Source organism: Mytilus trossulus, chromosome 2 (assembly GCF_036588685.1).
Source record: "Mytilus trossulus isolate FHL-02 chromosome 2, PNRI_Mtr1.1.1.hap1, whole genome shotgun sequence".
NCBI lineage: Eukaryota > Metazoa > Mollusca > Bivalvia > Mytilida > Mytilidae > Mytilus > Mytilus trossulus.
This window is the reverse complement of record NC_086374.1, coordinates 85,877,173-85,890,841: the sequence shown is the minus strand read 5'-3', so window position 1 is coordinate 85,890,841 and position 13,669 is coordinate 85,877,173. Positions and strand designations below refer to the sequence as shown.

The 13,669-nt window shown below is 32.7% G+C and overlaps 1 protein-coding gene across 1 annotated transcript; it reads left to right on the top strand.

Annotated features, from left to right (window-relative positions):
* The first annotated feature begins 1,182 nt into the window (after nucleotides 1-1,182).
* LOC134708214 (sodium- and chloride-dependent glycine transporter 1-like) lies at nucleotides 1,183-13,398 on the top strand. The gene is made up of 13 exons (XM_063568582.1): nucleotides 1,183-1,540; nucleotides 4,169-4,382; nucleotides 6,221-6,352; nucleotides 6,697-6,876; nucleotides 7,450-7,537; nucleotides 7,992-8,124; nucleotides 8,588-8,951; nucleotides 9,355-9,467; nucleotides 9,991-10,128; nucleotides 10,515-10,614; nucleotides 11,545-11,645; nucleotides 12,101-12,262; nucleotides 12,559-13,398. Exons 1-13 carry the CDS (start codon nucleotides 1,421-1,423, stop codon nucleotides 12,775-12,777), a joined length of 2,064 nt encoding a protein of 687 aa, XP_063424652.1. The 5' UTR covers nucleotides 1,183-1,420; the 3' UTR covers nucleotides 12,778-13,398.
* The last annotated feature ends 271 nt before the right edge of the window (nucleotides 13,399-13,669 follow it).

The window sequence follows — 13,669 nt, the reverse complement described above, 5'->3', positions numbered from 1 at the left end:
CTCAGATCGCTCATTTTGTCTATCCCCTAAATCACGTATCCCCACGTTTTATCCACCAGTATACATCCAAAAACCGCCACCATGGAACCAACTTGACTGATTATCACAAATATGTAAAATTAGTTGTATACAAAACTTAAGTTCACATTAAATTTAAACCAATAATATCCATCCCGGATGTAGAAGTCAATTTACTTTCAATAAGTTTTTATTGAGGATATGTGTTTTAGAAAAAGAACAATACGAGCTCTATCTGTTTGTCCCTTGATCAAATCTAGTTAGAGTTTGTTTAACGCAGGTATAGCATACAACGACGTCTTTCTTTTCTTTTTAAAGGGGGCTTAAAGGGGAAAAAATAAATACATTGATTTAAAAATGCTATTTGTTCCTGTATATATGAAAGTATACACTAGCCAACAAAAAGAAACGAAACGAGTCAAGGCAATGTTTTTTCCATACATAAAGAAATTAGGCACACTCTACCAAGGTAAATAATTGTCCAAGTGGTCTTATTCTTAAAGAGTGTTATTTTCTCATCAAAAACGAAGAAAAAAATTTAGAATTTTTGTTTTTTTCAAAAATCATATTTTTACCAAAAAAAAAATCAAGAAATGATATTAAAACTGAAAACTTGAAACTTAAACATGGTCTGCTTAAAATTTGTAATGCCTTTGAATACCTTATTCTCATCTTCGAAATTAAATGCCGACTTCTGTCATCATTTACGGCAAAATAAATTTGACCCTTGTGTTCAATAACTCGGTATTAATTTTCTAACTTTTCAACTGAATTGATCAGATTCTTTATGTCATATGCATATGAATTTGCTTTGTGAATTAAAATGTTTGAATTTGATAATTCAACAGTTTTTTTTCTATTATCTTATATTTTATGATAAATTTGAGTTCAAACGAGTGTATCATTTCTTTTGTTGACTAGTATACATTAATGTACGTGTAAACATAAACCATTTATAAAGTGATAAACAATTAAAACAATTTTAATCAATACACAATTTAAGATAGAAGACAATCCATATAGATTTATTTTAAACTTTAGACGTTAATATAACGAACATTTCAATACTTTTTCAAGTTAAGAAACATCTTGTTATTATTGATCAAGCAAATGACCTTGTGAACTCATATATTTAAATAGAACCCCACGTGATAACACTTTCATTCATTCATATAACTTCGTGGAAATATTGAGAAAATCTTCCATGACGCACACCGGCTGGAATGTATAGATTAATACTACACAGCTTCCACATGTGAATTCAGAAAGAAGTTGTTAGCGCAAGGGTTAAGCTCGAGGGTTTAACAATCACACACACATTTGTTAAGAATAGATGTGAAGACAAATAAAAGTTAGCCGTGTTTAATATATTTTCTTGTCTATATATATTTATTATTAACTGATGAAAAACATGCCTAAATCATTTGAGAATGGGTACGAGAAAGGGACATGTTTGGATAATGGAGTAGTAGACGGTGGAGAAAATCCTTATTTATTTCCAGAGGTCCAAGTTGTAGAAGTTGTAAGTAATATTAAAATAATTAAAATTTCATTTTTAAAGGCCGCAAAATATTAGCATGTTGAAAGGCGTTTATATTTACTACAAAAAACATGTTTTAATACATTTCTTATTTTTATTGTCGGGTGGATCAAATTTTGAAACAATATTAAATAGTTAAATAGAAGGTTTAAGTGTTGAAAATAGCTTAGTTCCGTGTTTAAAGTTTAAAGTTTTGGCGGTTGTTTCCGCGTTCTTTCAGTTAGATTCAACCCAGTACTCCGTGCATATTTAAATTATCTCTCAAATATTTTATTTTAATTTAAATATTCATTTTTTTTGCTTCTTTGCCTTATAAAATTAAAATAACACAGTTTGACAATGAGTCCAACATGCTTTTCTAGATGACATTAATTCAATCACAGAAAACCCATTACAATTATTTATGTATATAGAGATTTTCCGCGTATGAATAATTATCATTTTGTGAGATCGTCTTTCTGATCTGTATACAACACATGGTAAAGTAAAATGACCTTCATATTGCTTATGGTTTCATTGTTACAATTATTCAACAGGAAAATAGAGTTTGAAGGTCATTGAAGAGATATTTTAAGTTAACTATCCTTTATATTTCCCTAAGATACAGGCTAAGATAATGTTTAAATAGCTCTTGATTAAAATGGGTTTCGGTATGAAAAAAGTTGTTTTTTCCCTCGCCATTTCGTTCGGGCTAGCAATCATGTAAAACATATGCTATTTATTTGCTTGTTTTCTTCATTAAGATTGCTACACAACCCGTGTGTTGGCGGGGAACCATCTATAGATTAACATCTTTGATTAAAGGCCAAACACAACATTTACAAATCGAATTTCCATGCAGCAGACGTTTTTAGAATCTAAGTAGTTTGTTGCCATAGTAACGATTCAGATTGGCAGAATTCCGCTGTCACACATTGATATGTTAATCGATAATAACCTCTGCAGCATCAAATGTGCACAAGAAATCTAGCATGCAACTTAACTAACTGGTTATATGGGGAGGAAAAGATATGTTAGATATTGTCATACCAATTAATGGTCTCATGATGAGCAACATAAAGTGTTATGATGATTTTTATAGAGCCTTTGAGAAGCTTATCGTTAAACCAATCCTTAAAAATATTAAGATAAATATTTTATCCGTGCTAAGCAGTGTAAAATAGGATTGTTACAAAATAACAAAAATAAACAATACAGCATTAACAAAACATTTAAATCGCGTTTCTTATTTCTGCGTGACAACATTATAATAATTATCCGCCTTGCTAATTGTCAAATATTTTATTTCAACATACATTTACGGATGTTTGCCGGTTTGTTTTTTTTTTTTTTTTTTTTTAAACAAATCTTAACAATTGAAAATGTTATATTGTTATTCTTACTAATAGCAACGGTGTGAAAAATTTCCACTTTTGACCTTGGAATCAATAGTTAAATACCGGTTCATCGATTTAAAAAAACACACACTCGCAAGGTTCACCTGGTGAAGCTCTTTATTGAATAAAGCTGCGATAAATACATTCACAAGATTTTAGTTTTGTGGAATAACAAAAGTATCTAATTCAAAATCATCTTTTTTCAGTTTTACTAGTGATTTTAAATCATTTAAAATTTAAATGTTTTTAAAGGTGTACAAGGAGTTTAAATGATGATCTTATGATTTACACTAAATGTTAAAATAAACAATTTATTTAAATATTTTATTATACACGTACTGAAGAAAACCGGTATAAACGGAAATACTTCGTTAAATTGCGATTAAGATTAAAAACCACAAAGTCGACATAGAATAACAATGTCTTCTCCCGCTTAAAAACTTCTTTAATAAATATTGACTTAAAGATCTGTATCACTCGACAATCTGTGTTAGTGTGTGTTCTACTACTACACGGTTTTGGTTTTGGTTTTTTTTTTTTTGGGGGGGGGGGGGTAAGAGGAAATAAAGTGGGTCACGACATTTCAGCAATTGTTTTTGTTAATGACATTTCTAAAGCCTTTTATAGCTGACAATATGCGGTATGGGTTTTGCTCTTTGTTGAAGGCCGTACGGTGACCTATAATTGATAATGTTTGTGTCATTTTGGTCTTTTAGGGATAGTTGTCTCATTGGCAATCATACCACATCTTCTTTTTTTTATATAACCTTATTATAAACTGCCTCAGCATGAACTATTTTGTAACCTACAGTACCTTCAGTGAGGTGAAACAAAGTTCAAGACGTTAGATTTAGTGTATTGTTATATGTATTAGAACAGACTAAACCCAGCCGCATTTTTGCGCATGTCCTAAGTCAGGACCTCTGGCCTTTGTTATTCTTGTATTTTCTTTCTTTTTTTAATGTACTTATTCATAAATTATGTTGCAGAGTTTAGTGTGCATTGTGACGTCCATTTTCGCTGAACTAGTATATTTGTTTAGGGGCAAGCCACTTTCGAGTGCGGGATTTTCTCGATGTCCTGACCTATTGGGCGCATTGTGCTGTTTTTGCTCCATTGTCGGGTTGTTGTCTCTTCAATACAGACCCTGTTTCTATTCTCAATTTGATTAAATGCAATTCTCAAACATTGTCAATCGTTTAACATACATATTTTCTTTTATTTCTGAATACAGAAAGAAATAAACGGAGCAAATGGCGATAGTCAGTATGAAACAAACAGCCAAGAAAGTGATGAATCGGGAAGTAACGACATCTCAACGGACTTAAACGAGAAGCCCCGAGCAGCATGGGGTGGGCAGATGGAATTTATCCTGACTATGGTTGGATATGCAGTCGGATTAGGGAATGTATGGAGATTCCCGTATCTTTGTTACAAAAATGGCGGAGGTACATGCATATATATAATTTAAAGAAATAACTGTTATTTAATAACTCCATCCCATTTTTTCTTCCTTGTGAAACTCTATAGATACATAAACAGAAGATAAAACAAAACCTACTTTAATATCTCATACAAGAAACGAAAAATGAATATTTTGTATTTTATTTGTTTTAACTTATATCAGTAAGGCATCGTTTTGCTTTCAGTTTTATTCATATATATATGTCCGTCTTCCTCGATGCTACATTGTAAAGAATCATATCATATTTCATTTTCCTTGACAAATTTTTAAACAAGTTTTTACAAATAACATATGTACAAAAATACTTATGAAACACTTCAATACGGACTTCCTTATTTGAATTACTAATAGATAGTCCAAAAAGGTTTCATGTTAATGATATAGTTTATATTTCTAGTTAATGTTACACCTTAAATGTGGAGCAAACTGTTGAAATTTAGATACAAATATGTCCTTAAAAAAAAACTTTCCGTTTTGTTGCGGTTTAGGCTAAATATTATAAGTATAGCCTATATATATCGTTTTTGTACGGTGGCAGAATGCGGCCATGAAAGAAAAAAAAATTATGTCGTTCCCTCAAGATGCTATGTCGTTCTCACAAGATAGCTATCTCGTTCCCTCAAGATGCTATGTCGTTCCCTCCAGATACTATGTCGTTCCCACAAGATAATTATCTCGTTCCCTCAAGATACTATGTCGTTCCCACAAGATAGTTATCTCGTTCCCTCCAGATACTATGTCGTTCCCACAAGATGATTATCTCGTTTCCTCAAGATAGTTATCTCGTTCCCTCAAGATAATATGTCGTTCACTCAAGATACAATGTCGTTCAATAAAGATGCTATGTCGTTCCCACAAGATACTATGTCGTTCCCACAAGATAGTTATCTCGTTCCCTCAAGATAGTTATCTCGTTCCCTCAAGATAGTTATCTCGTTCCCTCAAGATAGTTATCTCGTTCCCTCAAGATAATATGTCGTTCCCTCAAGATGTTATGTTGTTCCCTCAAGATGATATGTCGTTCCCTCAAGATATTATGTTGTTCCCTCAAGATGTTATGTCGTTCCCTCAAGATACTTTGTGTTTCCCTCAACATGGTTTTAAAATTGCATTGATATTGCTATGTTGAGGGAACGAGATAACTATCTTGAGGGAACAACATAGCATATTGAGGGAACGACATATCATCTTGAGAGGAAAACATAGTATCTTGAGGGAACGACATAATATCTTGAGGGAACGACATATCATCTTGAGAGGAAAACATAGTATCTTGAGGGAACGACATAATATCTTGAGGGAACGACATGATATCTTGAGGAAACGACATATCATCTTGAGGGAACGAGATAGCTATCTTGTGGGAACGACATAGTATCTTGAGGGAACAACATACCATCTTGAGGGAACAACATAGTATTTTGAGGGAACGACATATCATCTTTGTATTGAAATTGCTATTTTGAGGTAACGAGATAACTTTCTTGTGGGAACGACATAGTATCTTGAGGGAACAAGATAGCTATCTTGTGGGAACGACATAGCATCTTGAGGGAACGACATAGTACCTTGAGGGAACGACATAATTTTTTTTTCTTTCATGGCCGCATTCTGCCCCCGTATTTTTGGGATACGATTGCTTTCAAGCAATCTGTAGACTTTTACCGTTGACTCAAGGTGCATTCCCTCACGTCATTCGTTTTATTCTAAACATTCAGCAACATCTCAGATTCTTATGATTGTCTTGCTTTAATTAATTTATATAAGACCGATAGATACAAGTAACATTATAAAATTATAATTTGTTTAATTCCATTGTAGGTGCTTTTCTGTTACCATACACGCTGATGTTAGCAGCAGTTGGCTTGCCGTTATTTTATATGGAAGTTGGAATCGGACAGTTTGCTAGTCTCGGACCATTGAGCATGTGGAGGATGAATCCACTTCTGAAAGGTTTGTGACATTTTTTTGTTTTGTTTTGTTTTGTTTTGTTTTCCGGGTGGTACATAAATTGATGATTTATACAACTCAAGGACGAATAACTTACATACGTCCTTATACAACTGTTTTCGTAGCTTAAAGATATTAAAAGAAGGTTATTACTCTGGTATGTTCCTATACCAATTGCAACGAAAGTGGGAACCACAATCAAAAGAGTAAACTGGATGACTAAAAATTTTAAAAAATGTTATCTTAATATTATTATTCTGATAGCATTTTTCAATTTAACCCATTCGTTTAAAAAATGTTGCAGTTTAGTGCCGTATTTTGACTACATGTTTATAAATATTTTTCAGGTCTTGGCTATGCGATGGTGATAGTGTCCTGGTTAATAGGATTGTATTACAACGTTGTAATATCACATGTGCTGTATTTCTTATACGCATCATTTACAACAGAGCTGCCATGGGCCTCCTGTGGGAACGACTGGAACACGATAAACTGTCGTGACGCCAACGCTAAAACAGTAGCCAATAGTAAGTTCTCAATTTCATGCGTGTGGGTCTTAAATATAGACGGTCTCATTCCGAGGAATCAACCCTTTTTGCATGTTTTTTTCTCTCCAAAACCACCGGTTTTATTATTATGCTTTTCGCTTCCCTAGGTTGAATATTAAAATCAATCAAAATATCTGCATGTGAAAAAATATATATAAAGTTAAAGGAATAAGCTAAATGCAAGGGTTCCCTCATAATGAGACCTTCAATATGAAAAAAAATATGAGCTTAATTTATATTGCATTATTTATTTCTATATTTAAGAGTGTTATTTACAAATGTCCCATGTGTTTGTGTGTGTGTGTGAAAATTACTAACATATTTGAGGTGGATCTAGGGACTGCAATAAAATAAAAGATTTTTAAAAATTCAATAAATTAGATAGTGTGAGTATATATATATATAATAAACATATAAATACATCCATTATCAAAAATTTAATTTTATAAACGAAATACAAAATCTGGATCCATTTCTAAACTGTCACATATCACTAAAGGGACATTTTATAATTATTATGATTCTGACCAGTTTTGTTTCCTTTTGTTACAGACACGTTTAGTAATACAACTACGGGTGTACCCGCAGCCATGTCTCTGCACACCAACACTTCCCGGACTCCAAGTGAGGAATTCTATAGGTGAGACGAAAGAACAATATAATAGATGATGATATTCGTCTCCTTCTAACCGGTCGTCAATGGCAATTAGTGATGAGCTTCTACGATAAAAATCGAAAGAATCTGCTTTGTCTGTTGCTTTAATAACATGTTTTATTGCAGAACAGTAGAGTTCCTGATGAAAGCATATTCTTTACGATTTAGCTATTGTAAAGTTCAGTTGCAATTGGCTTTGTATACTTAACTATTGAGAAAATATTTTAGTTTTGGATTCTTTGTATGATCGAAGTAAATTTCTAAAAGTCAGAGAGAAAAAAATTAAAACAAAATTATTTTCAAAAAGTGAAATAAAAAAAGTATACAAAGACCGAGTTTTGCAGGAGACGAGACATGCATTTAACCATTTATTTTTTTCTTTGAAGGAACAGAATAAGTTAAGACTCACAGAAATTTTATAAGTCATTCGTTATTTTAGGTATCATGTTTTACAACAGACAGATTCTATAGACGATTTTGGTACTATCCAATGGCATTTGGCCTTGACTTTGTTCATAGCCTGGGTAGTAGTTTTCCTGGTGCTACTTAAAGGAATTAAAACTCTGGGAAAGGTAAGTACCAGTATTCAGCTATATATTTCTGTATGGTGTGACGTAGCATGCCGGGTGAATAAAAGGAGATTTCTGGTTAATATCAATAAGACATCAAGCTAAGGTGTACTTTATTTAACCTCTTGATTAATTTGAGGGTTAACCTTGAGAAGATATTTTTGCCATATAATTACCGATTTTTAAGGGAGGTTTAAAATCATTTTCAAAAGAAATAATTGTGTATTCTACCTTACGCCCGCCAATGAATACTCATTTTTTTTTATATAAATGTTTGAATGAAGCCATGTAGAATTCAGAGTGGTCATTTCAGGTTTTATTAACAACTGTGTATGATAGAAACGGGATATGAAATAGTCAAGGTAGTATAAAACTTAAAAGTAATCAGGTCGGTAGTATACGCAATTTAATAGCTATAGTCTTCTAACTCTGGAACCCATCTGAAAGCAGCCTATTTCTGTTTTAGGTCGTCTACTTTACTGCAGTTTTCCCATACGTCATGTTGACAGTATTGTTCATCCGAGGAGTAACCTTACCAGGAGCATCAGTCGGAATTGAGTATTACCTGAAACCAAACTTCGAACGTCTGCTGGATCCTCACGTGTGGAGTGACGCAGCAACACAGATTTTTTACTCCCTTAGTGCATGCACTGGTGGTCTGATTGCTATGTCCAGCTACAACAAGTTTAACAATAACTGTTTTAGGGACTCTCTTATTGTATGTTTTGTTAACTGTGGTACCAGTGTGTTTGCCGGTCTAGTAATTTTCTCTGTTCTTGGATTTATGGCAACGGAGAAAGGTGTTGACGTCAGTGTAGTTGCAGATGGCGGTAAGTCAGATTTGAAGGCGTAAAACAAATTATATATGTTTTTTGTCTTTTTATCTCTGTTTTCTAATTATAATATGCATGAAATATTAAATCTATTTTTCGACATAGAATATTGATTTGTCATTTCTTCAGTATTAATGATTTGCAATAACTTTTCATTACGTAAGGAAAATCAATAGACCTACCTAGGTATTACAGACAGAATCGATTTGACATATGTCAAGTTGTAATAATGGTTTTCGAAGTTTCTGTTTATTTACTATCTACGTCAAAAGACGATTAAGAAGTTCAAAGTCCTTATTATTTATGAGAATCAGACATGCCTCACCTTCTTATTGGAAAAACCACCTGTTGTTTACTTTCCAGAGATTGTTTTGTTTACCTGTTATTGTTTAATTTGCAGGTCCAGGTCTTGCCTTTGTTGTTTACCCAGAAGCTTTATCACGTATGCCAATCGCACCAATGTGGTCCGTGTTCTTCTTCATCATGATGGCTACTTTGGGATTTGGTTCTGAGGTGAGACTTCAACTTTGTTATCGTATCGTAAAATATTTCAGAATTATTTTTATTCGTTTCAATGGTTAAAATATCAGACATAGACTATATGTTTGTGTATGAGCAAAACGATATGGTACAACTGTTAATCACAATAAATAAAAACGAAAGAACAAGACGAAGAGATGAACGTGAGAATATATGTTTTAAAAACCAATATGCATGTAGTAGCGAGTTCAATCAAAAGTTGATGAGCGAAGGAACATCTGACATCATACATATTTGCATCAATTAGTCTCTTTATTTGGTGACCTGAAAAATCTATAGTACGTTTGTAGTAGGAGTTTTAAAAACAACAGATGCATAAACAACAATAAACAACAGATGCAGAGTATTAAAGACTTATATTTCACAACTGCTACATGATGTAAGCTTCTATGATTTGCATAAAAACACTTCCGTCAGTGTTTGTGTACTTGTACCATTTAAAAGATAATTAATTTCATAAGTTGACTGCACTAAACTTGACTTTCATATTTTCCAGTTTTCTTACGTAGAGACATTTTTATGTGCAATTGGTGACGAATTTCCTCAATTTCTGAGAATCAGAAAAAACAACATTATATTTAGAGCTGTCATGCTTGGAAGCGCTTTCCTCCTTGGTTTACCGATGGTCTGTAATGTAAGTATATATAACGAAAATCATGGCAGATATTACATCTTGAATTTTATAGCTAACTGGCTAAAATTGTCTCATGTCCAGTAGAAAATTAAATGGTTATATTGAAAAAGATAGAATAAATAAATATATACGGTTTTGTCACTATCAAGCAGGTTGGACGAGAGAACAATAATAAAGATGTTTCTGTGACAGTGTCACATTTAAATGATAGTATTGTGGATAATTGGGTACAAAAAGATTGCTTTGACATGCTACATATGGCCCCCTCCAAGCACTAAATAAAAAAAAAGGAACCATTGCCTTGCCTAAAGCTTATTACACTCCGAAAATCGGACGTCCGATCTAAAATTAGTATTGGTATGTAATCTGTATTTGTTTAATTACAGGGTGGTATATACCTACTGAACATTGTCGACTTTAGTGTTGGTGGATTCCCACTGCTTGTTGTTGGGTTACTGGAACTTGTTGGAATTAGTTGGATTTATGGTAAGTTTCCAAATTTTCCTTTTTTTCCTCTTTTTTTTTGTTGGTAAATTTGGAGGATTGCACAAAACTTCATTTCGGCCATTTATTAATATCAGAGCTACATATCACTCTAGATTATTAAATAGTAAGATATATATAAAGGGGAAACGATTAAAAGAGTGCATCCAAATTTACAAAAGTCGACGAAAAACTGACATTACTGTATATATACATATGACAATAAATATGGGCTGACGGACAAGCAATAACAATAGTCAACGAAACACAAGATGAAAATATAAAAATTTAGCAACACGAACCCCAGCAAACCAAGGATTGTAATCATGTGTTGCAAGTTGCAACACGAACCCCAGCAAACCAAGGATTGTAAACATGTGTTCCAACACGAACCCCAGTAAACCAAGGATTGTAATCATGTGTTGCAACACGAACCCCAGCAAACCAAGGATTGTAAACATGTGTTCCAACACGAACCCCAGTAAACCAAGGATTGTAATCATGTGTTGCAACACGAACCCCAGCAAACCAAGGATTGTAAACATATGTTGCAACACGAATCCCAGTAAACCAAGGATTGTAATCATGTGTTGCAACACGAACCCCAGCAAACCAAGGATTGTAAACATGTGTTGCAACACGAACCCCAGCAAACCAAGGATTGTAAACATGTGTTGCAACACGAACCCCAGCAAACCAAAAGATTGTAATAATGTGTTTCCGAAGAGTAGCTTACAACAGAGACATTGCAAGAAAGAAGAAATTAAAAACTATATGTATTGCCAGGTTTAAAAAGTAAACTCAAGTTGAAACATCTTATTTTCGTACATTAAAAACGTTGTTAGCTTTTTTTCTCCACTCAGCCTTAAATCTGATATATATCATGGTCCTTTCAAACAAATCATACAAAAGATATGTTTTATCTATTTACAGGTATGGATAAATATTCTGAAAATTTACAAATGATGATTGGTTCAAGACCAGGAAAATATTGGATAATCTGTTGGAAGTTTTTATCTCCGTTTATTATTGCTGTAAGTATTTTTATGTCGTAGGTTGCTGTCTTATTAACTTGTATCACAAGTCTCCATTTTAAATTAAATATTCCTGTCGTTTCAATTCAACATTTTTCATTTGAATGATGAAAGGGTAGATTACATTTCAAATGTTCCAGGAAATATTTTTACCATCGAGATCATAACACTCATTTCAATTTAATAATATTTTATTTCAAATCAACGTTATTTATTTGAATGATGATATGGTAGATTACAATGATACTGCTACAGGAAATAATTTTATTATCGCATATTCCATAGAGATCATATTTCAATTCACCGAAGCTTATCTATATTGATTACTTCAACTGTATTATTCGTCATTTTTTTTATTGAAGTGGAAAATAATGCAGTGGTTTCCCAATTTCGTGATAACAAAGATGAACACACCTTAAATTTTTTTTTAAATTCAAAATATTTTGTTTTTCTAGGTCACAATTATCCTGAATATCGCCATGTACAAAGAACCAACAATGGATGACAAGAAGTATCCCGCCTGGGCCAACAGTCTCGCATGGTTGATTTCAATGTTTCCCATTGTAGCTATTCCTGCCTGGTTCTTGTATAAGTACTGTACTGTTGGAGGATTTGAGGTAATTTTTTAGTCCTATTACTTCAATATATAACCTGATAAATCTACTGGTGTTATAAAATGAAACATATGCAGTTTGGTGATATATACAAATGTGTTAAATCGGGTAGAACATTTAATGTTAAAAAGTTATATGGTTATCATTACTTAAGCATTTCGTAATATTTTGCCTTATGGTAATTGAATCCAATTATTTTCTGTACTTTGTCTGACAGACCCATAACTTATCAAGCTAAAATTATTACTCTGAGTCAGCTATGCATACTAGTTTTAATTTTCCTTTTTTCTTTCTTTCAGGTATTAAGAGAAAATATGAAACCATTGCCATCATTTGGACCTGTTAAAGAAAAACGATATGCAGAAATGGAAGCAGAAATCAAAAATCATTTTAATCCAGCCTTTACCAGATTAATGGGAAGCCAGATGTCAAATACTACGTCAAGTACAGAATTCTCTCCACAGTCATCGACTTTGAATCTTATAAAATCTAGATCTTCAGGTGAATCAAACGTTTGAAATCGACGTCTATTTGACGCATTAAATTCATCGAAACATCAATCAAATGGACAGAAAGCTGTCAAAGAAAAAAACGGTAAAAGGAATAAGCAGTTCCTGCACGAAGACACTGAATGCATGAGTGCATTCAAAGATGAAAGCAAGTTCCACTAAAAGACTATACGAATTACATATTCAATGATATCGTCACCTCACGCAAGGATTTATACGTTCTTGCTTCACAAGACGAGTTATTGTGCGAACATATCTGTTATTTGTCTTTCCGGATCTCTTTGTTGTGCTGCATTCACTAGATTGTAAATCAATAACTAGCACTCTTTCTCTCTTTCTTTTCTGTCCCTCACTTTTTCCCTTTTAATAGAAAATACAAATATCATTTAACATTAAAGGGGCATAAGTAGCCAAATTCACGTTAAACAGAATTTCTATAAACTTTCACATTTGACAAAGTGTATCAGGATACATGGAATTGCTAAAAGTATTCAATAATATTCGCTGATTGAAAATGTTTGAAGCAAAATTAACATGTTTAAATATTTCAAAATCGTATACGGTACCCTACTGTCCCTTTTTCAAAAAAATATACAGAAGAACTGAAAATGGCATTATGCATTACAATTTTGATGAGCTTCAGTTATGTTTTTGCTTTTGTTTGTCTCTGTACACAAAAATGCAATAGGTTGTTAAAATATATCGAACGAGACAATACAGAAAATAATTGATTTTATCTGTAGCTATGGAACAGTTCATACAATATTCATACTAGAAGTATTTGTTATAATGATGCTCAACTTTACCGAAAGATTGTTTTACTTGATACCTAGTGAATTGCGGTGCATTGTTTTTGTTGATTTAAATAAATTATTTTGAAAAAAGTTTGTTTTTATTGCTA

Bases quoted from the DNA above. Each gene is read 5' to 3' on its own strand.
- LOC134708214 (XM_063568582.1), top strand. From the start codon at position 1,421: ATGAAAAACATGCCTAAATCATTTGAGAATGGGTACGAGAAAGGGACA. The intron at 1,541-4,168 runs GTAAGTAATATT...TTCTGAATACAG, and splicing joins AGGTCCAAGTTGTAGAAGTT to AAAGAAATAAACGGAGCAAA. The intron at 8,125-8,587 runs GTAAGTACCAGT...TTTCTGTTTTAG, and splicing joins GAATTAAAACTCTGGGAAAG to GTCGTCTACTTTACTGCAGT.